We start from the raw sequence: 24,525 nt of genomic DNA, 5'->3' as shown, positions 1-24,525 counted from the left end.
TTTACCAACATTTAAACAAATATTTTATCAGAGGAAATGACACTTTTTTTTAAAATTGAAACTAAATAATCCCAATAATTTAATGTCACCATTTATGTTGGATAATATTTGTAATTTTTTTTCTAATTAGTTTTCTTTGTATTCCAATCAATGAGCATCTACAAATAAATTCCCAACCCTGATTCCACCAGTTTGTGATATGAATGAAGAATAACCAATGAATTCCCAGTTGACGGAGGAGAATGTGGCACCGCTCCTTGATCCAGTGCAGAATGTATCCATAAACCTAAAGATGCAAAAAGAAAATATAAATATATAAAATAGAAAACAAAACTATTGACCATAAATGTTTGGAGAGTTCAGTTCAACAAAAGCACATATTTACAGCATCATGTAGACCTCAGATATCCATGATTCAGTCATTGAAGTGTTAACATGTTGTTAGTATAAATCGTTTATTTTAATTTGGTTCGACACCATTTTAATAAATTGGTGTCTCTGTTTTTCTAAAGGTTAATATTTGAGTTTTTAATCTACAGACAGTTTATCTGAGCTGCTGATGTGAAGCTTTCTGAAAGCATCTCCGTCTTTCTCTTAATAATCTCACTTCACGTCATATTAAACAGTTTCACCTTCGTTGTGGAGAAACTCAAAGATGTTCTTTCCAGCTACAACGTGTCACAGAAGTTTTACAGCGGATAAAGAAACAATCACAGAAGCTCCTTCTGCACATAGTTTAAGGCAGCTTTGTTTAACAACAGGTGTGAATGCTTCATGTCCCATATGAAGCAACTCACTGTGTGCAGGCTGGTGTGTTCATCATTTAGGATCCTGGATTCAGTTCCTCCAAGACCTCAGCGTTGTTTACAGCTGTAAGGTCAGAAACACATTGTTAGCCCTCAGCAAACACTGCAGGAAGAAGTCCTTCAGCACAAAATACACTAACTCTTTTTAATCTACAGAGATTCAGCTCAGAGGAAATAGAATAAAAACAAGTTGTACTTACGAGATGGAGGGCGTTTGGCTGAAATCAAAAGACCAGACTAATTATTGATGTTGTCACAGTTGAAGATGTCAGACTTTGTCTCCTTTAATGTTTCCAGTGATGACCCGCTCTTCTACTCACTGAAACTCATCAATAAATCCCTTCTACCTTTTGTTTGACATCATTTATCTTCCATCACCTCTCCCTTCCATCATCATGCTATAGTCATATTATCATCAAACTGTGGCTCTGAGCCTTACAGCACTGACTGCTGGTTCAAACACATTTAGATGTGCTGGGAAGTGAAATTAGTTTGGATAAAAGCATCAACTTAAAAGTCTGAAATCAAAACAGAGAGGAAAAGACATGAGACGATGTTTCTGTTTGGGTTTCTCACCGTTCTTCTTTTTATAAATGACGACTCCAACCACAGCGATGAGGACGAGAACAAGAACAACCACTGCAGCGATGATGGGGACGGTCATGTCAGTGGGCTTCTCTGTTGAGCACAAAACAACAACAAATAGTCACAACCTGAACACATGAAGCAGGCGCCTCTAATCTCTGAACTGTCGCTACACATTAAAACAGTTACACAAGGCTTTTAACATCTAAAATCTAAAATTAATTCACAAAGGTGACAGTGAACTAAATGTGTGTTTGCCATCTCCATCACTCCTGATCTCAGTCTCACCTCTGTTAGTCCTGATCACTGCTTTGTCCAGTCTGGTGACGAGGTCTTCCACACCAGAGAGCTGAAACACACAGGCGTACCTCCTCCAGTCTTCAGGGGGGACTGATGAAAGTTTCAGGTCAGCACTCATCTGGAAGGTTCCATCGTGGTTGGGGAGGATCTCTCCGAGGTCCACGTCTTCATGAAGGTCCTCTCCATCTTTCCTCCAGAACAGTGTGGCTCTGTCAGGGTAGAAACCTGTAGCGTGGCAGCTGACTGGAGAGGAGGGAGTCTTCTGGAGGAGAGACACTGAGGGAAGCTCTGGAGAGTAAAGACAACAGTATTATTATTTACTGCATATTAATATTAGCATTCCTGTTTGATGTGTTTTAAATGCCTTCGTAACACATAGGGGAGAGCGGGGTCGGTTGGGACAGGGGACAGTAGGGACAGGGGGACAGTAGGGACAGAGACTTTTTAAATATAAGGTGTTAATATTTAGACTGCATTTATTCAATTTAAATGATATTTGTTTAGTCCAGAACAAGATGTCCCAACCGTCCCGGGGAGGCAGAATTTAGGGAAAATGCACTCCTTGTACATTTATCTAAATTGTGTCTTTCACGTTCGGGTTTAGATCTAAAACAAAACTTGATATAAATTGTTAGCAGACACCTGTATCTGTTCAGGGATCAAACTATTCTCATTACTGGTCAAGTAGTCTGTGAGCAATGGGACGTTATTTGGTGTTGATACCAAAGTGTGAGAGAGGTGAGAGGAAATGAAAGAAAGAGAAATGTGTGTAAAGAGAGACGCAGTGGGTCTCTGTATGTTGGTGACATGTACTGTAATGTTACTGTTGCTTAGAAACAGAGGAGACATATGAAGATTGTTCAGGTCATGTGATTCTACCTGTTCTCAGCAGAACGCTCCTCCCATAGTTCACATACTTCTTCAGCCACTCAGGACAGATCTGGGTGTGGTAGTGTTTTTTCTGTGCTATGTAAGCTTTCTCATTATCCCACTTGTGTTTGGTGAAGACAGCCTGTGGTTTTGGAGCGACGAATGTCTCTGTCTCCAGGTCAAATGATATGAAGTCTTCTCCATCATAACCAAACTGATTATAACCTTTAACCTCATCAGTCTCATCGTCCCATTCACAGCCGTACATCTTCTGGTAAATGTGGACATCTGAGAGAGAGAGACAGAGACGGCATTAAACCAGAGTGAGATCACAGCCCAGTCATCTATTATCAGTTGATATCACATCTTTACCACAGAGACACACTGATCCACAGACACCAAGACAGAGGATCTACACCTCCTGCTGTTATTGGCTCCATGAAAGACACTTACAGCCAATCATCATGTGGACAGTGTGGACGTCTTGGAGAGAGACAGAGAGGCAGAGACTGCTGGGAAACAGAGTGACATCCTAACACAGTTCAGATCCTCTTTTTACCACAGAGACACAGTGCCTCCACTGAGACCAACAGTTTCTCTCCACTGCTGAAGGTGCTGTGGCTTCATGTGAGCTGCAGGAACAGAGTCCTGACTAGCAGACTCACATTAAACCTGATCCTGGACTGAACCTTACACCCACTGAGACCCTGCAGCCAGTGGATCAGTCCAACAACATCCTCTTCCTGTGAGAAACTCCAGACCAGACTGTCCTGAGGCTGCTCTAGAAGCTTCCACTGAAGGACACTTTCAGTCCAGGATGAGTCACTAGACTCCAGCTGCTCAGCCAGGACAGCACTGTGTTACTACAACTGGTCACAATAAGGCAGAGACCATCAGGACCATTATGGAGACTGGGAGGCAGTCTGTGTGTCCTGATTGGTCCATCCATCAGTCAGTCATTCAAGACAACCAACAGCTGTTTCCAGCTGCAGATGTTGTCTTGATGCTGCCTGCTGGGATGGACCAACACACTGTGGTCAGTACAGTAGAGTTAATCTAATCTAATCTGGAGTTCTACTGTATAGTTAGGGCTGAAACTCATTATTCTTTTCATCATCAATTATTATTGGATTAATAGATTAAACATTTACTTATTTTAAAATGTCAGAAAATAGTGAAGATGCCCGTCACAAGTTCTCAGAGTCTAAAGTGAAATCTTCAAATTGATTCTTTTGTCTGAACAACACTGAACAGGATTTAATATAAAATGATATTAAACAGAGAAAAGCAGCAAATCCTCATATTGAGAAACCTGAACTAGAACATGTTTGATAAATTAAAAATGAAATACTGTATCATAGACACACTGTGGTCATGTAAAGGTAATCTAATCTAATCTGTAGTTTTAACATATATTTAAGGATAAAAGTTATTATTGTTGTGATTATTGATTATGTCATGACTATGAATAAATCAATAAATTGTTTACACTATAAAATGTCAAGAATTATAATTAAATTAAAAATATTATTAAATGATAAAAGTATTATTAAAACCTCCTGCTACTCCTCTCATATGAGGACCCAGCAGAAGCAGCCTGCGGCCCGTTTACAGTCCTGCTCCGTACTTTAAGAAACCAGCAGGCAGTAATGTTCCTCTATCAGCTGTGGGTTGTAAAACTGTTGTGATAAACAGGTTCCTGCAGCAGAGTTCTTATGGACCAACTCACTGTGGGCAGTTCAGTAGACTGATTCTGATCTAATCTAGTGGAGACAAAGGGTTCATCATCTCTGCTGGTTATTATGGGATGGACAGAAACACTGTGTGTGTGGTAACATCTGTTCACTAAAATACAGGATGAAAATATAAACAACATTTTATCAGTAGAAAGTGAAACATGAACAAACCTCCAGTTTGGTTCAAGCGCTGCTTTACAACTTCAAGGTTGGATTTGAAGACCTGCTGTTGACCCTTACAGACCTCAGTCTGTCTCTCCCAGTACTGAGGATCCTTCTCTATGACTTTGTTCATCCAGTCCTGTTTGGGTTCTGCTCTCCTGGTGTTACTGTCACAGTTATCTATCTGAACTTCATCAACCAACCCAACAGACACAAACTCTGGGAAGTTTTGGACTCCAGTAGACGCAGTGAAGAAATACTTCAGAGAGTGAGTCACTGGAAGAGAAAGTTAACGTCATGATTTCAGTTTTTATATCATACTTTTATAAATCACTGAACAACGTTATTTCTCTGAACACAGAATCAAAAATAACTACAAGACATCCTAATAATCTCTGTGTAGTCAATAAATATCTAAATATATTTAGTTCCAGACACTCTTTAATATTTCTGATGATTTAGTCTTGAAAACTGTTTTAATTCTGAAATAAAATATAAAAGGAGTCTCATATTTAGGTCATACAGTTGTGTAGCTGACATTCATTGATAGAAAGCAGTTTGTAAAAACAGACATCATTTATTGATTTATTTGTATCTAGTGCTGGATATCTCAATGTGAAGAGAAAGTCCAGTTTAGTTTCCAGTTAGTGGAGTCATTTATTCTTCAGGATGCATCATTAGTAGTTCACACTCCTCATTATCACATTAGTTTGAAGTCTGAAATCACAAACCTCTGACCAAAACAGAAACGCTGCATGTGATTCATATTTCATCTTCTATATTCAACACATTCAAACTTTTTAGATTTGAAAATCTGGATTTCTTAATTCATGTAAATGGAAGAATTATATTTCAGTTTGACTCCCAGTATGTTTGATAACCAATATTTAGTGTTAAACTAAATCCTCTGAATGAAAAACGTTAACAGACACAGCTTTATATTTAAGAAAGTTCTCTGAAGTGACGTTTTGATTTCTCATTTAGTCGTTCTGTACAGTTTCTATTAGTATCAGTTATATGCTGGATTAAGATCAGATTTATTATGAACTCTAATATCCTGTTAAAACATTCCCTCCACCATCAACTGATGTTGATTCACACTTTGTCCTGATTCTACTGTCCTCTACTGTCCCCTACTGTCCCCTACTGTCCTCTACTGTCCTCTACTGTCCCCTACTGTCCTCTACTGTCCTCTACTGTCCCCTACTGTCCTCCACTGTCCTCTACTGTCCCCTACTGTCCTCTACTGTCCCCTACTGTCCTCTACTGTCCTCTACTGTCCTCTGTTGTCGTCTGTTGTCCTCTACTATCCTTAGCTGTCCTCTACTGTCCTCTGCTGTCCTCTCCTGTCCTCTACTGTCCTCTCCTGTCTGAATGCATCTAGCTCATATTTCTGTGTTAAGCTGAACTTTAAATATTCTGCACTGAAAGATGTTTAACAAATCTGTCCAAGAATAAATGTGATTCTGTTAATACATCAAATCCTTAAACAGCATCGCCCGACCGATGCTGGATTTTTGAGGCCGACACTGATATCAATATTCAACATATGGGCCGACAGTATTTTGAATAGAGACACAGAACATAAACAGACAAACTTGATACAGATTCCTTAGTTGTTGTTGTTTTGTGACCAGTAGAACTCAGTGGGACATTTCACAGTTTACAAATGAACTGGTGCTCTCTGGAGGACAAACTATGTGATGGAGACACTGTTTATGAATGAGCTCAAACTCAGTTTGGCATTTCTGCACTTCAGTTTCTTGTTACTTATCAGCCGATATATACACCGATACCATATATCTGCAATAAGCTGATATCAGCAAATAATATGGAGGTGTGATTTATCAGTGTAGCTCTACTAAACAGCATGATATAGTACAGTCAATGGAACTATCAGTGTGATGTCATCTGACCCAACCAACACAACTCAGTATGGAGGTACTACGTTAAAGCATTATTAGATAGAATAATATACTATATGAAATATTATATCACTGAAGAAAATAAATAGATGATGATATGAATGTTCAGTAGGTTGTTATTGATTATGTGTGTTTTTCTGTGTTGTCTAATTATTCTCTAAATATCATTTATTTATATCTTTTCCTATGCAAAATGTTAAATTAATTAATCTGTATGTATGTTTTATTTTATTAATTATGTGTTTGCTGGCTTTTTTATTCTTTATTTATTTATTTATATTTTATCTTTGTTTTATTTATTTATTTATTTAATTTATTTTTGCTTTTGGTTATTTACATTATTTTATGTATTTATTTAAAATCTTAATTTTGAACCATCATTCCCTGTGTAGATATATTATTATACGTTATTTTTCCTTCCAACATGCGCAGCAGCTTCATTCTGACCATTAGAAAACTCCACATTGGCTGTGCGTCATGACTCATCATGAGTTACTAGGTGAGATTGAACAACACAGGTTTTCAGTGGGAAGTGACACTATATATTGACAGAAAAACTACAGAACAGGAGACAAACAGCAGCACATAATGTATATAAAGTCATAAATATGACTTCATAATATGACAGTTGTGGGACAGGTGTTTGGACCCATAAAATACTTCATACATTTTATTAAAAATTATGTAATTAATGTCATCTGAAGAAAAAAAAAACATTATTTTATATATATATATAGATATATATATAATTTTAGAACCCAATAAATAATTTAGTTCAATCTCTTAAAACTGCAGGTGGAATAGAGGTATTTTTTTTAATAAGCACTAATTAAAATAGAAAACAATGATATGAAGGCATTAGGAAGAAATTGATTTATAAAGTCGTGAAAAATTGGAATGATAAAATGAAACACCTGTGAGATATGACAAACAGTTTAATGTGAGGCTACAACCTTTCAGGAGTAGAATCCCGTCTGTGAGAACAGAGGTCAGATGAGGACAAGTAAAACAGAAACAATGAATGGACCAGAACACTCACACATACAGTCTACACATACAAACTGTGTTTTACCGACCAGCACTCTATTTAATACAACACATCAAGGTCATGGCCCTCATATCCAGAGAGCAATACTTGGGTGTTTTTATGTGCTTTTAACATGCAACTTTTTAAAGAAAATGATAAATACAACTCATTTCCTTTTGATATATTCACCAGATACAAGGGTTATTTTCCTTTAGGTGCAGTTTCTTGTAGATTTAAAGCCAATTGTTCACACTTTATGTATGACTTTTCAGTCTCACATCATTGAAGTTTTACTGATGATCATGTTTGATGTTGTTTCTTCAACACCAGAGGAATGTGGCAAAACGAAGAAGACAAGAAGCTGCGATGGCCTGGCAGGGACCAAAATAACAACCATGTTACTGTGTATGCCACAATATGCAGATCATGCTGGATCTCTGTCACAACAACACAGAAACGAAACCTAACAGACGCATCAGGGGATTTACGAGAAATGCTCCAGAGGGTTGTGCTGTTTCTGGCCAGTGGAGGAGCTCTAACCCCGTTACTGAGTCCTGAAAAGGCCTCATAGCCTACCAGAAATAAAAAACAGCAGGGTTCAGCAGAGAGACATTAAAAAGGAGTTAATCAAGTTGCATTGTGGGTAGGTTCATTAGGACTCACTGCTTCTGCCTGTTCCAGATCATTAGTGTTATCTGGAGAGTTTCATGTCTGTGTTTATAAAACAAATCAAAACATATTGTCATATCTTCTATTCTTGATCTATTTTACATTTCCTTTGGTTAAAATAATTATGTCTCTGTGATAGAAATCAAATATTGACGCCCACAGATACAATATTCATATTATTGTAGCTACAGTCACAGATGTGTGAGCATATATATGGAATCACAAAAAGACAGAACTTTGGAATATTGGGGATTTTATTGAAAAGCAAAACAGTACAAAAGGAGTGAAACAGCAGAGCAACTTCATTCAACGTTCATCTACTTAACCCAACACAAGACGGGATTTTGAGCATCGCTGTTCAATTTCTTTACGTTTATAAAACTAAGAGAGAAATCGTCTCTTGTCCCAAAAATACTAGCAGGAAATATTTACAAGAACATTTCTATCAGTGTGCTGAGAAGCTTCAAACATCCCACAACCCTTTAGAAGATCAGCTAAAAATAGAATATATTAATGTGTCAAAACAGATCAACAGATGTTACAGTATCCTACTAACATATCCATATGTATACTGAACTGTGTTATATCACTTAATAGTACTTTAGTATATTTAAATAGGGTTTATTATAGTTTAAAGTATAATACAGGTAGGTAATGCAACACGAACAAATATACATTTTGACAAAATAGCTCATCTGTTTCCAGGCAGAACTCAGACACACAGGTTTTACCCGTGGAGGTATATACTGTAGGTGTTAATGGAAAAAGGTCAATCATCTATGAGGATCTGTTTGTGAAGTTAACCTTTGGAGGTCACAGAGGGCTAGCAGTTAATGATATGACTTAAAAAATAAATAAATTCAAAACCAAAGGCTGCACAAAATGTTGTTATCACAGCTATTTTAATGACATAAAGTATGTAATTGGGGTATTTATTACTGTAGGTACAGTATAACCTACAGCACATTGAGTCTAGTTAGAAAGATACTGAGGAGCCACAGAATTTCCTGACTGTTGTAATGTCATCAGTTGCCGGGCAGATTTCAGTGCAACAGGTTATAACAGGGGAATACCAGAGCAGCGTGCAGCCGGAAGAATAGCTGAGTGGAGTGGATCTGCCAAGTCTATCAATTAAAGAATATATACCGTATATATACTGTATATACTGTATTTATATATATACATACAAATAACATGTTAAGACCTTTCTTATTAGAGAAAGCAGAAAACCACACAAGAGAGAGAGAGAGAATGTAAAAGGTGGTCAAACTAAATCATCTCATTTGTTTTCTTGTCATGTGAAAAGTAAAATTCTCCCTTCAGTTCAAAAGTTTCAGTTCTGCCTTCAGTTAATGTTAAAAAGCTCGGACCAAGCCAGAACTCTTGGTGTAGTCATGGACTCTGACCTGAGTTTTAACAGCCACATTAAGACAATTACAAAGACAGCCTTCTATCACCTGAAGAATAGAGCAAGAATTAGAGGACTGATGTCTCAGCAGGATTTAGAAAAACTAGTCCATGCATTTATCTTCAGTCGACTTGACGACTGTAACGGCGTCTTTACTGGTCTTCCTAAAATATCCATCAGACGGCTGCAGCTGATTCAGAACGCTGCTGCTAGAGTCCTCACTAAGACCAAGAAAGAGGATCACATCAGTCCAGTTCTGAGGTCTCTACACTGGCTCCCTGTCTCTCAGAGAACTGATTTCAAAACACTGCTGCTGGTTTACAAAGCACTAAACGGTTCAGGGTCAAAATACATGTCTGATCTTCTGCTATGTTCTGAACCATCCAGACCTCTCAGGTCATCTGGATCAGGTCTGCTTAGTGTCCCCAGAGTCACAACTAAACATGCAGAAGCAGCGTTCAGTTTTTATGCACCAAATATCTGGAACAAGCTCCCAGAAACCTGCAGGACCGCTTCAACTCTGAGTTCTTTATAATCACAGCTTCAAACTTTCCTGTTTGCTGCTGCCTTTTATTAAACCAGATAATGATCTTATACTGCACTATAACTTTTACTCTTGTGTGTTATTCTCTATTTTAGCTTTTATTTTTAGCTTATTTTTATTTTCTAATCTTTAACGTTTTTATGACTGTTTTAATTATGTCTTAATGTTCTTTTGCACTTTGTCACAATGTTCTTGAATGTTTGTGTAAAGCACTTTGAATTGCCCTGTTGCTGAAATGTGCTCTACAGATAAAGCTGCCTTGCCTTCAGTTATCTGTGAAGAATCCCAGGTTTGCCCAAATAATTAGTCTCTTCCTGCTCTTTAGTTTAACATCTACAGGTCAGAGACACGTTCATTTAGTCTCTGTGACTATATAGTGAATACTATTCAGATAAGTGTAGCTACAATCAGCCACTGGAATCACACAAAAACACACGCATTTGTAATATTGGCCAATTTATTGAAAAGCAAAACGGTACAAAAGGAGTAAAACAGCAGAGCAACTTGATTCACGTTCATTTAGTTCACCCAGGGGTCAGCAACCTTTACTATCAAAGGAAACACAGACTGTTAAGTCTAATGCAGTGAGGACACAAGTCCAAAAGAGACGCAGGACATTTGGCTGGAAACTTCTGCTGGAATATATTCAGCAAATGCAGTGAGCTTCTTCTGAAAATGTCTTTCAATATTACTGTTTTATTGTTGAATCTGTCCGCGCACTATTAAATTACTCAGAGACTTTTCTTCTTTGGGATTTGGAATCGACAGCGAGCCTATTGAACTATTAAGGTTCAGCAAAATTAGAGGATAAGGCGCCGGGCCGAAGACATACACTGTTAAGAATTTCCCAGTAAAATAACAGTAAAGAGCTGGAAGCAGGGTTGCCATTATTCTACTGTAAAATGTACATTATTACACTGTCGCTGAAATTTACAGCTTTGTACTGTTAACGAAAAATACAGTATTTTACAGTTAATTTACTGGTTAAAGATACATTATAAAGCTGTTTTTATCCTTTTCTTTTACATTATCTTACTGATTTGTTTCAATGCACTATTTAGGTTGTATTTTTTACATACATTTTAATAAACATTATTTTTTGCCTAGATGAATAGACTTAGCAGGTTAAAGACATAGGAATAGTCACACTAAATACAATTAAAGGCACTTGTTAAGAAAAAGGCTAAGGCTATAAGGCCCAAAATGTCTGTCTATAGCTGGCTACAAGCACAGAATGCAAACCATAACAACATGTGAGTGAAGAACAGAGCTAATTCACTGATTTTCCAATCATGTACAATGTGTGAGAAAAGAACATCTACAGCTTATCTTATTGCACTTTATTTTTTATTTTCATATGAAGTTCAACACAGCGCCAACAAAAACCTGACACAGATAACAAACCAAATTTCAGAAGAAATAGCATTTCTGAAGACATCTGTCAATCTTACTAACCTTACTTTGTGGAACAGTTACAGAGAGTTGAGCTATATCATAGAGTTAAAACAAAACTCTCAAGTAATATTTTGCCTTATATCATGTAACATGTGAATATACTGAATATATTGCTGAGCCTTAAGGCATATCAGTGGTACAAATTGAAAACAAAATTAACATTAAATAAAAAATAATTTGTCTATATACTAATGAGCACCAACACCACCAGACATGTGACATCATGTCCAAGTATGAATATTCAGGCTCTAACAAGGCACATGGATAAGTGTGGAAGTCCAAGTATTGGGCGATAATGGGGGAGTGAGTTAGTGAATGACTTATGGCCCACTCAAAGACACCAGTTCTCTCAATCCAGCCTTGGTAGCCCGCTGACTGTGTGAGAGAGAGATATGAGTTCCAACATAACTTTCATTGTAACTTCTCACGTACAAAATCAGCGTGTGTAGCCCTCATTTCCTCTTATCATGTATGTAATGTAAACTCACCATTTTAAATGAAGTCCCACTCAAGTCCATGAGTCCCATCAGCAGAGTGGATACATGTGGATGTACGGTTGTAGTCTTGTCTTGTAGCTCGTGAATTTGCCAGTTTTCTTTGAGAAGACTTTGCCCTGTCCATCCTTGGTGCCTCTCTCAGGGTTTATTCCTACGGTGCACCTGAAAAATGATAGTGTTTCTTCAGGTACTGTGTAAAAATCAAGTTGTGTGAATCACTTAGATTAATGCCACAATAAAAATACAGGTTTTACTGAAAGTATCTAACCTTGAGATTAACTTGAGTGTGCAGATGTAGAAGGTGGAAAATAATGCAGCAAGCCCCATCAAGAAGGTGGGCTGGATCCCTTCACATATGAAGTGGCCCTCAAGGCTGACCATCCAGCGCCAATAGCTTCCTGCTGTTTCACCTGAAACTTAGAAAGAATTTTCCTCAGTCAACTTCATGGATTTTTAGTCAATGTTTGAAATGAATTGTGTTGAGTGGTGTGCATTACTGGTTGAGAAACCGTTTTTTGATCAATTATGAATATTCTGACCATCTGATCTATAGAACATGTGGTTTTCAGATATCATTCAAAAACACTAGTTAGCTAGTAAATAAACTTTCCTTCAATTTTGTATCTGCTCTGCTGAATTACCACCCAATAACCAACGTGCACTGAAGTCTTAATGTTACTTTAAATGTTGAAGGGACTTCCATAGACTGTAAAATGTATACACCGTCGTTATGCATGAATTCACTGGCAAAATACATGTGTCAGCACATTAACTTAGATATTAACTTGAATACATAGAAATTAAAATGAGCTCCTTGTGTTGTCCGATTAATGTGCAATCATCTGTGAAATTCTAGCTAGCTGTTGAATCCCTCTATCATGACATGCACATATTCTGTAATGCAAACTAACTGGAAACATCACTGATAAACTTTGCACAGATTTATTAATTAAATAAAATTACTACTCACCAAATAATCAGTAAGATGGGAATGGATGAATAAAGAACGGATCCAGCCTCACATGTGCAGATCAGGTGAAATTGCTCTTCCCAGAATTAAAAAAATACTGCATGAAACTGTTATTCATGATACTTCAGACAGTTGATCAGCAGTAAAGTGCTGTTTTTTAAGAATGCATTATAGTTCAGTTAAAAAACGGCCTATGAGCGTAATTTAACAGATTTTCTTTTGTATTAACAGTAAAGCACTCTATTATGCCTCTATTATGAAACAACAACACACTCCTGATTAATTAAGAAAAACCTCAAATACATGGATTATTATTTGCTTTGGAAAAACAAGATCTTCAAAATGTATCAGTTTTTAAAGGGACTGTTTGTAACTTCTTACACGTATAAATCATTGCGGGTCAGTGTCCCATGCGCGCTCGCGTGTGGCTACGCTGTTCAGAATCAGACACCAACACAAACTACATGGAGTTGTATCTAGTGAAGCCCGTCTGTTAAACAGTGTTGGCCGCGGTCGGAGACCGTAGCTTTGGTCTCTTAATCTAGTTGTCTGGTAAAATAATGTAAATTAAAATGATCATTTCCCTGCAGACTATACCGATTAATGACCCAAACTGTGCTCTCCAGGGCCCTGGGCTGTACTATGTGGATGACAATGGGACGCGTCTGTCTGGCTGTATGTTCTCTACCGGCTGTGGTAACAGTTACGCCTATGGCGTGGTGGACAGCGGTTACCGGGAGGACATGACGGTGGAGGAGGCGTACGAACTGGGCCGTCGGGGCATCACTCACGCTACGCACAGGGACGCCTACTCTGGAGGGTCGGTCAACAGTGAGTATACTCTGAGAATGTTCCTCGGCTTTGTTTTTTGATTTAGCATTCAAGCATATCTTTTATCTCTGTTTGGCCGCACCATTGGTATGGTTACAGTGGGTCAGTCCGTCCTCTTTGGTCCAGACTGACATCTTAACAACTATTGGATGGATCCTACTGATTTGATTGACTTTCCCTCGAGCTCCAGTGTGAGGTTCACATTTTGGTTTTCAGTTAAATATCTCAACAACTTTTAGGATGGACTACGATGACATTTGGTTCAGACATTCATGTACCGGTGATCCTCTGACTTTTCATCTGTCACCATCATCAAACCTTCAAAACTAATGACATTCCCATCATCCTCAACTGCTCTTTCACTAGCAAGGACCACACCACCAACAAGACGAGCTTAACGATTTATTAAAGAAAGACATGACTGATGTGTAAGACTTAAACTGCCTGTAGCTCATCCGCTTTGACGAATGCGTTGTGGGGAAGCTTCGACAGGGAATCAGCCGTAGCACCCGGACACGACGAAGCATAGACTGAATGTTGTACAGTCATGAAATGTATAACGCTGGAGTATTAGGGCCACATTGAGGGAAAAAATAAATCTGAGAGAATAAAGTCATAATATTACGAGAATAAAAGTTGTAAAATAATGAGAATAAAGTCATAATATTATAAAGTAGTAGTTTTACATGTTATTTTAGAGGGGAAATAGAGCAGCGTGTGTGAAAATGAGGAACGTGGAGCATCTTGTGAAGTTCTACTTTAGAAATAGTATGACTTTACCTTCCATCCGTCCCTCCTTCCGTACTTCCGCCCGTTCGCGTGTCACACTTTAGTTTCCGGAGCAGAACTCAGAAACAATTTAACTTTGGAACTTCAACTTTGGTCTGATGGTTGACAGTTTGGTCTAGTTGTTTCGTTTGCGGGTTAGAAGTCCAGGGTGCCCATTAGTTAATTAGTTAATGCTCATTAATTCCATTAGTTCCAAAAGGGCAGAACCTTTGGCCCTGCTTTAGTAGGGGTCAAGCAGTGTGCGGGGTATGTCAACCATGCTCACTTTGGCCACTTTTCCCTCAATGTGGCCCTAATACTCCGTCGTACTGTGAGCACTTGAAAAGGGTAAATTGGGACTTTTGTCTTTATGTGTTTATGTGTATATTTGTGTGAACATGTGTGAATGTGTGTACTCATCTGTGTGTGTGTGTGTGTGTGTGTGTGTGTGTGTGTGTGTGTGTGTGTCTAGTGTACCACATGCAGGAGGACGGCTGGATAAAGGTGTGTAAGGATGACGTATCAGAGTTGATCCACCGCTACAGGAAGGGAATGTTCTGAGTTTGACCCCTGAACCCAGATCAACCTCAGCACTCGACCCAATAAAGCGCTTGTTTCCAAGATGATGCAACATGTTTTTATAGTTGATTTTAGAAATGAATGACCCCACTTTGTCTCCCAGCAGAGTGTGTGGTCCATTTCTGATTTTGAATCAATGAAATATCAGAACATGAAATGCTAAAGAACCGTTTCTTTCCGGGACAGATGAACCTAAACTTTGCAGAATCAAACTGTTATTGATGGTTAACATCTTTGTTTGGTTATTGTTCTTTAAATATCATGTAATGCAGGTACTGTGTATGTTGATTCTTACATGGTTCCGTGTATTGTTTTGTGGTTTTGTTAAAACAATCTCAGCAACACAACACACAGCTCCAAATAAAGACGTTTGTTCAGCCCACTGCTCTGTCCTGTAATGATTAACCTGAACTGATGCATCATGTTGCTGTTTGATATATGTAGTAAAAATATGTTGACATGTGGGTGTTAAATATAAATAATATTCCTTGTTTACTGTCAACCACATAGTTATTCAATATCGTGTCATCACATTTTCAACGTGAGGTAAATCTATGTGTTTTTTTTATATATCTTATTTTTATATTTATGGGAGAAACATTCTCGATGCATCGTCTGATCGTTACAGACTTTGTTTTTATCATCGCTGGGCGTCTGGTGAAATGTGACCGCAAACATACAGGAAGTGCCAAACCTCATTTCCATGACTAAACCTGTTGGGGGAGATTTCTAAAGCTGTCATATTTCTGATAACTGATGTTACAGTATCCTACTAACATATCCATATTAATAATGAACTGTGTTATATCACTTCGGTATATTTAAGTATGGTTTATTATATAATTTATAGTTTAAAGTATAATACAGGTAGGTAATGCAACACAAAAAAAATATAAATTTTGACAAAATAGCTCATCTGTTTCCGTGCAGAACTCAGCCACACAGGTTTTACCCGTGGAGGTATATAAGTATAAGTACTTCATCTGTTTGTGAAGTTAACCTTTGGAGGTCACAGAGGGCTAGCAGTTAATGATATGACTTTAAAAAAAATATATATTAAAAACCAAAGGCTGCACAAAATGTTATCACAGCTATTTTTAATGACATAAAGTATGTACTTTGGGTATTTATTACTGTAGGTACAGTATAACCTACAGCACATTACATCTAGTTAGAAAGATACTGAGGAGCCACAGAATTTCCTGACTGTTGTAATGTCATCAGTTGCCGGACAGATTTCAGTGCAACAGGTTTTTAGAGGGGAATACCAGTGCAGCGTGCAGCCGGAAGAATAGCTGAGTGGAGTGGATCTGCCAAGTCTATCAATAAAAGAATATATACTGTATATATACAGTCTATACTGTATTTATATATACATACAAATAACATGTTAAGACCTTTCTTATTAGAGAAAGCAGAAAACCACACGAGAGAGAGAGAGAGAATGTAAAAGGTGGTCAAACTAAATCATCCCATTTGTTTTCTTGTCATGTGAAAAGTGAAATCCTCCTTCCTCTTCCTGCTCTTTAGTTTAACATCTACAGGTCAGAGACACGTTCATTTAGTCTTTCTGACTATATAGTGAATACTATTCAGATAGGTGTAGCTACAATCAGCCACTGGAATCACACAAAAACACACACATTTGTAATTTTGGCCAATTTATTGAAAAGCAAAACAGTACAAAGGAGTAAAATAGCAGAACAACTTCATTCACGTTCATCTAGTTCACCCAGGGGTCAGCAACCTTTACTATCAAAGGTAACACAGACTGTTAAGTCTAATGCAGTGAGGACACAAGTCCAAAAGAGACGCAGGACATTTGGCTGGAAGCTCCTGCTGGAATATATTCAGCAGATGCAGTGAGCTTCTTCTGAAAATGTCTTTCAATATTACTGTTTTATTGTTGAATCTGTCCGCGCACTATTAAATTACTCAGAGACTTTTCTTCTTTGGGATTTGGAATCGACAGCGAGCCTATTGAGCTATTAAGGTTCAGCAAAATTAGAGGATAAGGCGCCGGGCCGAAGACATACATACATAGGCTATGACGCACGTTTTAGTTGATTGAAGTGATGACAATTTTGATTCAGTGTATAGGCTACATATTTTCTTTTTTACAATTGGAGAATGTAGGACACACTTTAGGTCTACAACAATGATGTTAAAAAATAACTGTTATTCATTTCCATATATATTTTCGTTGTCAAAGCCACTGGAGAGGGGCTAAAGAGCCGCAGGTTGCTGACCGCTGATTTAACCCAACACAAGACGTGATTTTGAGCATCGCTGTTTATATTTACAGGAACATTTCTATCAGTGTGCTGAGAAGCTTCAAACATCCCACAACCCTTTTAGAAGCTCAGCTAACATTACAATATATTAATGTGTCAAAACAGATCAACAGATATTATGAAACAACAACACACTCCTGATTAATTAAGAAAAAACTCAAATACATGGATTATTATTTGCTTTGGAAAAACAAGATCTTCAAAATGTATCAGTTTTTAAAGGGACTGTTTGTAACTTCTTACACGTATAAATCATTACGGGTCGGTGTCCCATACGCGCTCGCGTGTGTCTACGCTGTTCAGACTCAGACTCCAACACAAACTACACGGAGTTGTATCTAGTGAAGCCCGTCTGTTAAACAGTGTTGGACGCGGTCGGAGGACGCGGGGGAGACCGTAGCTTTGGTCTCCAGGACCGGAGTCTCTGCTCCTCTGCTCCTCTGCCTGCCTTCACTCACACAACGCGCTCCTTCTCTCTCTCTCTCTCCACCTCTCACGTGCATGCTGTTCACTCCACACTGCAGAAGAGTTAGTTTAGCTCTGAGGATATCTAGTGAATGTACAGTGGACGTTTGTGCAGAAATAACTTCTGCAGCTCCTCCAGACCAACAGAGGTTTCCCGTGTCTTGTGAAGTGACGGGGCTCCGCAGAGAGAAACGTTATCGTCTCCGACCAAAACTCCGGCGTCTCCCCTGTTCCCTCCGGCCGCGGAGTTGTTAGCTGACGTGTGTCGCCTCACTGTTTTGAGCGATGCTCGGTCATGTCTATGTAGAGCAAGCACAAGAGCGAACGCGAGCAAAAGGGCGCGGACTTTCGTTGACTTAACGGCCACAGGTGTCGCTGTTAACAAGACATTTCTGATTCTTACAAACAGTCCCTTTAAAGAAATAATCAAACAAACTATTTACACAACTGGATAATAAATGTTGAACTGATGTTTCTATTGTGTGTGTGTGTGTGTGTGTGTGTGCGTGCATAGGGGATCATCACTGGATGCTGCTGATTGATTAGCAGTATTGACTATCTGTTATCTCAAGGTATATATCATATTGACAGACCCGAGTGTACGTGGATGTGTGTGTGTGTCTATCATAGAAATATTTCTATGGTGTCTATATCTGTAAATTAACGTTTGTGTTACCACTAAGCAGAAAAAACCCCAACAGCAGAAGCATCAAACTGTAACTATGGTGGATTTATTGTTTAGTCTTTATTATGTATGAAGAGTTCTGTGATGCTTTCATTGTTTTACTTCTCTCCAAAAATAATCATCCTCATTTGATTTACCAACATTTAAACTAATATTTTATCAGAGGAAATTACACTTTTATTTTGAATTGAAACTAAATAATCCAAATAATTTAATGTCACCATTTATGTTTGATAATATTTGTAATTTGTTTCTAATAAATTTCTTTGTATTCCAATCAACTACAAATAAATTCCCAACCCTGATTCCACCAGTTTATGATATGAATGAAGAATAACCAATGAATTCCCAGTTGACGGAGGAGAATGTGGCACCGCTCCTTGATCCAGTGCAGAATGTATCCATAAACCTAAAGAGGCAAAAAGAAAATAAAAATACATAAAATAGAAAACAAAACTATTTACCATTAATGTTTGGAGAGTTCAGTTCAACAAAAGCACATATTTACAGCCTCATGTAGACCTCAGATATCCATGATTCAGTCATTGAAGTGTTAACATGTTGTTAGTATAAATCGTTTATTTTAATTTGGTTCGACACCATTTTAATAAATTGGTGTCTCTGTTTTTCTAAAGGTTAATATTTGAGTTTTTAATCTACAGACAGTTTATCTGAGCTGCTGATGTGAAGCTTTCTGAAAGCATCTCCGTCTTTCTCTTAATAATCTCACTTCACGTCATATTAAACAGTTTCACCTTCGTTGTGGAAAAACTCAAAGATGTTCTTTCCAGCTACAACGTGTCACAGAAGTTTTACAGCGGATAAAGAAACAATCACAGAAGCTCCTTCTGCACATAGTTTAAGGCAGCTTTGTTGAACAACAGGTGTGAATGCTTCATGTCCCATATGAAGCAACTCACTGTGTGCAGGCTGGTGTGTTCATCATTTAGGATCCTGGATTCAGTTCCTCCAAGACCTCAGCGTTGTTTACAGCTGTAAGGTCAGAAACACATTGTTAGCCCTCAGCAAACACTGCAGGAAGAAGTCCTTCAGCACAAAATACACTAACTCTTTTTAATCTACAGAGATTCAGCTCAGAGGAAATAGAATAAAAACAAGTTGTACTTACGAGATGGAGGGCGTTTGGCTGAAATAAAAAGACAAGACTAATTATTGATGTTGTCACAGTTGAAGATGTCAGACTTTGTCTCCTTTAATGTTTCCAGTGATGACCCGCTCTTCTACTCACTCAAACTCATAAATAAATCCCTTCTACCTTTTGTTTGACATCATTTATCTTCCATCACCTCTCCCTTACATCATCATGCTATAGTCATATTATCATCAAACTGTGGCTCTGAGCCTTACAGCACTGACTGCTGGTTCAAACACATTTAGATGTGCTGGGAAGTTAAATTAGTTTGGATAAAAGCATCAACTTAAAAGTCTAAAATCAAAACAGAGAGGAAAAGACATGAGACGATGTTTCTGTTTGGGTTTCTCACCGTTCCTCTTTTTATAAATGACGACTCCAATCACAGCGATGAGGACGAGAGCAAGAACAACCACTGCAGCGATGATGGGGACGGTCATGTCAGTGGGCTTCTCTTTCTCTGTTGAGCACAAAACAACAACAAATAGTCACAACCTGAACACATGAAGCAGGAGCCTCTAATCTCTGAACTGTGGCTACACATTAAAACAGTTACACAAGGCTTTTTAACATCTAAAATCTAAAATTAATTTACAAAGATGACAGTGAACTAAATGTGTGTTTGCCATCTCCATCACTCCTGATCTCAGTCTCACCTCTGTTGGTCCTGATCACTGCTTTGTCCAGTTTGGTGACGAGGTCGTCCTCCACACCAGAGAGCTGAAACACACAGGCGTAGCTCGTCCAGTCTTCAGCTGATGAAAGTTTCAGGTCAGCACTCATCTGGAAGGTTCCATCGTGGTTGGGGAGGATCTCTCCGAGGTCCACGTCTTCATGAAGATCCTCTCCATCTTTCCTCCAGGACAGTGCGGCTCTGTCAGGGTAGAAACCTGTAGCGTGGCAGCTGACTGGAGAGGAGGGAGTCTTCTGGAGGAGAGACACTGAGGGAAGCTCTGGAGAGTAAAGACAACAGTATTATTATTTACTGCATATTAATATTAGCATTCCTGTTTGATGGGTTTTAAATGCCTTCGTAACACATAGGGGAGAGCGGGGTCGGTTGGGACAGGGGGACAGTAGGGACGGAGACTTTTTAAATATAAGGTGTTAATATTTAGACTGCATTTATTCAATTTAAATGATATTTGTTTAGTCCAGAACAAGATGTCCCAACCGTCCCGGGGAGGCAGAATTTAGTGAAAATGCCCTCCTTGTACATTTATCTAAATTGTGTCTTTCACGTTCGGGTTTAGCTCTAAAACAAACTTGATATAAATTGTTAGCAGACACCTGTATCTGTTCAGGGATCAAACTATTCTCATTACTGGTCAAATAGTCTGTGAGCAATGGGACGTTATTTGGTGTTGATACCAAAGTGTGAGAGAGGTGAGAGGAAATGAAAGAAAGAGAAATGTGTGTAAAGAGAGACGCAGTGGGTCTCTGTATGTTGGTGACATGTACTGTAATGTTACTGTTGCTTAGAAACAGAGGAGACATATGAAGATTGTTCAGGTCATGTGATTCTACCTGTTCTCAGCAGAACGCTCCTCCCATAGTTCACATACTTCTTCAGCCACTCAGGACAAATCTGGGTGTAGTAGTGTTTTTTCTGTGCCATCAAAGCTTTGTTATTATCCCACTTGTGTTTGGTGATGACAGCCCGTTGTTTTGGAGCGACCCATGTCTCTGTCTCCAGGTCAAATGATATGAAGTCTTCTCCATCATAACCATACTGATCATAACCTTTAACGTCACCAGTCTCATCGTCCCATTCACAGCCGTACATGTTCTGGAAAATGTGGACATCTGAGAGAGAGAGACAGAGACGGCATTAAACCAGAGTGAGATCACAGCCCAGTCATCTATTATCAGTTGATATCACATCTTTACCACAGAGACACACTGATCCACAGACACCAAGACAGAGGATCTACACCTCCTGCTGTTATTGGCTCCATGAAAGACACTTACAGCCAATCATCATGTGGACAGTGTGGACGTCTTGGAGAGAGACAGAGAGGCAGAGACTGCTGGGAAACAGAGTGACATCCTAACACAGTTCAGATCCTCTTTTTACCACAGAGACACAGTGCCCCCACTGAGACCAACAGTTTCTCTCCACTGCTGAAGGTGCTGTGGCTTCATGTGAGCTGCAGGAACAGAGTCCTGACTAGCACAGGGGTTCTCAACTAGTGTGCCGCGGCACACCGGTGTGCCGCAGAGCGCCATCTAGTGCCGCGGAGGCAGTGGTACAGTGGTTACACTGCGCATGTGTTATACCCAATACAAGACCCGTGTCCGCCCGTGTCTCAGCCTCCTTCAATAGGCTTTGGTTTTGCAGCAGCTGGCATCTTACCTCCTTTAGGTTTTACCTGTTCACTTTGCTAAATAATAATACAAAAATAATCTAGTACCACTGCCTCCGCGGCACTAGATGGCGCTCTGCGGCCCACCGGTGTGCCGCGGCACACTAGTTGAGAACCCCTGGACTAGCAGACTCACATTAAACCTGATCCTGGACTGAACCTTACACCCACTGAGACCCTGCAGCCAGTGGATCAGTCCAACAACATCCTCTTCCTGTGAGAAACTCCAGACCAGACTGTCCTGAGGCTGCTCTAGAAGCTTCCACTGAAGGACACTTTCAGTCCAGGATGAGTCACTAGACTCCAGCTGCTCAGCAGCTATAGATATATATATATATATATATATATATATATATATATATATATATATATATTAGGGGTGTGACGATTCACTCAGCTCAAGATACGATACAATATTATAACGCGCTGTTAGCTGCAGAGCTAACACGCTGTGCTTGTGTAAACAGCAGCGGTGGATGAGAGACAGAAGACAGAGCAGATTGAAACGTTGCTTTCCTCCATGTTTAACCATTTCATCGTGTTTATGCTTGTTGAACAGGTGTAATAACGGATCTTTGTAATGTTCCTCTATCAGCTGTGGGTTGTAAAACTGTTGTGATAAACAGGTTCCTGCAGCAGAGTTCTTATGGACCAACTCACTGTGGGCAGTTCAGTAGACTGATTCTGATCTAATCTAGTGGAGACAAAGGGTTCATCATCTCTGCTGGTTATTATGGGATGGACAGAAACACTGTGTGTGTGGTAACATCTGTTCACTAAAATACAGGATGAAAATATAAACAACATTTTATCAGTAGAAAGTGAAACATGAACAAACCTCCAGTTTGGTTGAAGCGCTGCTTTACATTGTCAATGCTGACTTTGAAGACCTGCTGGTGACCCTTAGAGCGCTCAGTGTTCCTCTCCAAGTACTGAGGATCATCTTCTGTGACGTTGTTCATCCAGTCCTGTTTGGGTTCTGCTCTCCTGGTGTTACTGTCATAGTGAACTATCACAACTTCATCAACCAACCCAACAATCACAAACTCTGGGAAGTTTGGGACTCCAGTAGACGCAGTGTAGAAATACTTCATAGAGTGAATCACTGGAAGAGAAAGTTAACGTCATGATTTCAGTTTTTATATCATACTTTTATAAATCACTGAACAATGTTATTTCTCTGCACACAGAATCAAAAAGAACTACAAGACATCCTAATAATCTCTGTGTAGTCAATAAATATATAAATATATTTAGTTCCAGACACTCTTTAATATTTCTGATGATTTAGTCTTGAAAACTGTTTTAATTCTGAAATAAAATATAAAAGGAGTCTCATATTTAGGTCATACAGTTGTGTAGCTGACATTCATTGATAGAAAGCAGTTTGTAAAAACAGACATCATTTATTGATTTATTTGTATCTAGTGCTGGATATCTCAATGTGAAGAGAAAGTCCAGTTTAGTTTCCAGTTAGTGGAGTCATTTATTCTTCAGGATGCATCATTAGTAGTTCACACTCCTCATTATCACATTAGTTTGAAGTCTGAAATCACAAACCTCTGACCAAAACAGAAACGCTGCATGTGATTCATATTTCATCTTCTATATTCAACACATTCAATGTCCTCTACTGTTCTCTACTATCCGCTGCTGTCCCCTGCTGTCCCCTGCTGTTCTCTACTATCCGCTGCTGTCCCCTGCTGTCCCCTGCTGTCTTCTACTGTCCTCTGCTGTCTACTACTGTCATCTGCTGTCCTCCGCTGTCCTCCACTGTCCTCTACTGTCCTCCACTGTCCTGTCCTCTACTGTCCTCTACTGTCCTCTACTGTCCCCTACTGTCCTCTGCTGTCCTCTACTGTCCCCTACTGTCCTCTACTGTCCCCTACTGTCCTCCACTGTCCTCTGCTGTCCTCTGCTGTCCTCTACTGTCCTCTGCTGTCCTCTGCTGTCCTCTACTGTCCTCCACTGTCATGTCCTCTACTGTCCTCTACTGTCCTCCACTGTCATGTCCTCTACTGTCCTCCGCTGTCCTCCGCTGTCCTCTGCTGTCCTCTACTGTCCTCTGCTGTCTACTACTGTCCTCTGCTGTCCTCTAATGTCCTCTGCTGTCATCTGCTGTCCTCTGCTGTCTACTACTGTCCTCTCCTGTCCTCTACTGTCCTCTGCTGTCCTCTGCTGTCTACTACTGTCCTCTCCTGTCCTCTACTGTCCCCTACTGTCCCCTACTGTCCTCTACTGTCCTCTACTGTCCTCTACTGTCCCCTACTGTCCTCTACTGTCCCCTACTGTCCCCTACTGTCCCCTACTGTCCTCTACTGTCCCCTACTGTCCTCTACTGTCCTCTGTAACAAATCTGTCCAAGAATAAATGTGATTCTGTTAATACATCAAATCCTTAAACAGCATCGCCCGACCGATGCTGGATTTT

General features: G+C 39.2%; 2 protein-coding genes and 1 long non-coding RNA gene across 6 annotated transcripts in view; 2 read left to right on the top strand and 1 right to left on the bottom strand.

Moving 5' to 3' along the window:
• psmb8a (proteasome 20S subunit beta 8A) overlaps positions 1-15,514 on the top strand; it is a 52,802-nt gene extending 37,288 nt beyond the window's left edge. Inside the window, exons 8-9 of one of the 2 annotated variants that reach the window (XR_005210251.1) lie at positions 6,889-6,894; positions 15,194-15,514. Coding sequence is in view for 1 of the 2 variants with exons in the window: in XM_037794733.1 (XP_037650661.1) it covers positions 13,581-13,785; positions 15,026-15,114 (294 nt within the window). In the remaining variant the exon portion in view is untranslated. The other variant, XM_037794733.1, reaches the window with a different exon arrangement.
• LOC119503122 (H-2 class I histocompatibility antigen, Q9 alpha chain-like) overlaps positions 60-24,525 on the bottom strand; it is a 26,219-nt gene continuing 1,753 nt past the window's right edge. Inside the window, exons 2-8 of one of the 3 annotated variants that reach the window (XM_037794718.1) lie at positions 4,469-4,735; positions 2,571-2,849; positions 1,680-1,979; positions 1,383-1,484; positions 1,007-1,024; positions 798-870; positions 60-286 (exon numbers count right to left, since the gene is read on the bottom strand). In XM_037794718.1, coding sequence (XP_037650646.1) covers positions 824-870; positions 1,007-1,024; positions 1,383-1,484; positions 1,680-1,979; positions 2,571-2,849; positions 4,469-4,735 — 1,013 coding nt within the window. In that variant the 3' untranslated portion in view covers positions 60-286; positions 798-823. Of the gene's footprint in view, positions 287-797; positions 871-1,006; positions 1,025-1,382; positions 1,485-1,679; positions 1,980-2,570; positions 2,850-4,468; positions 4,736-18,761; positions 18,986-19,496; positions 19,570-19,705; positions 19,724-20,081; positions 20,190-20,385; positions 20,683-21,256; positions 21,536-22,933; positions 23,201-24,525 lie in introns of those variants that run through there. The other 2 variants (XM_037794717.1, XM_037794719.1) reach the window with 2 other exon arrangements.
• LOC119503172 overlaps positions 20,446-24,525 on the top strand; it is a 15,404-nt gene continuing 11,324 nt past the window's right edge. The window contains exon 1 of the long non-coding RNA XR_005210259.1: positions 20,446-20,500. This is a non-coding gene — a long non-coding RNA (uncharacterized LOC119503172). The remainder of the gene's footprint in view (positions 20,501-24,525) is intronic.

Source organism: Sebastes umbrosus, chromosome 15 (genome assembly GCF_015220745.1).
Source record: "Sebastes umbrosus isolate fSebUmb1 chromosome 15, fSebUmb1.pri, whole genome shotgun sequence".
Classification (NCBI taxonomy): domain Eukaryota; kingdom Metazoa; phylum Chordata; class Actinopteri; order Perciformes; family Sebastidae; genus Sebastes; species Sebastes umbrosus.
The sequence above is the reverse complement of the archived record's forward strand: the minus strand, read 5'-3'. Positions and strand labels throughout refer to the sequence as shown.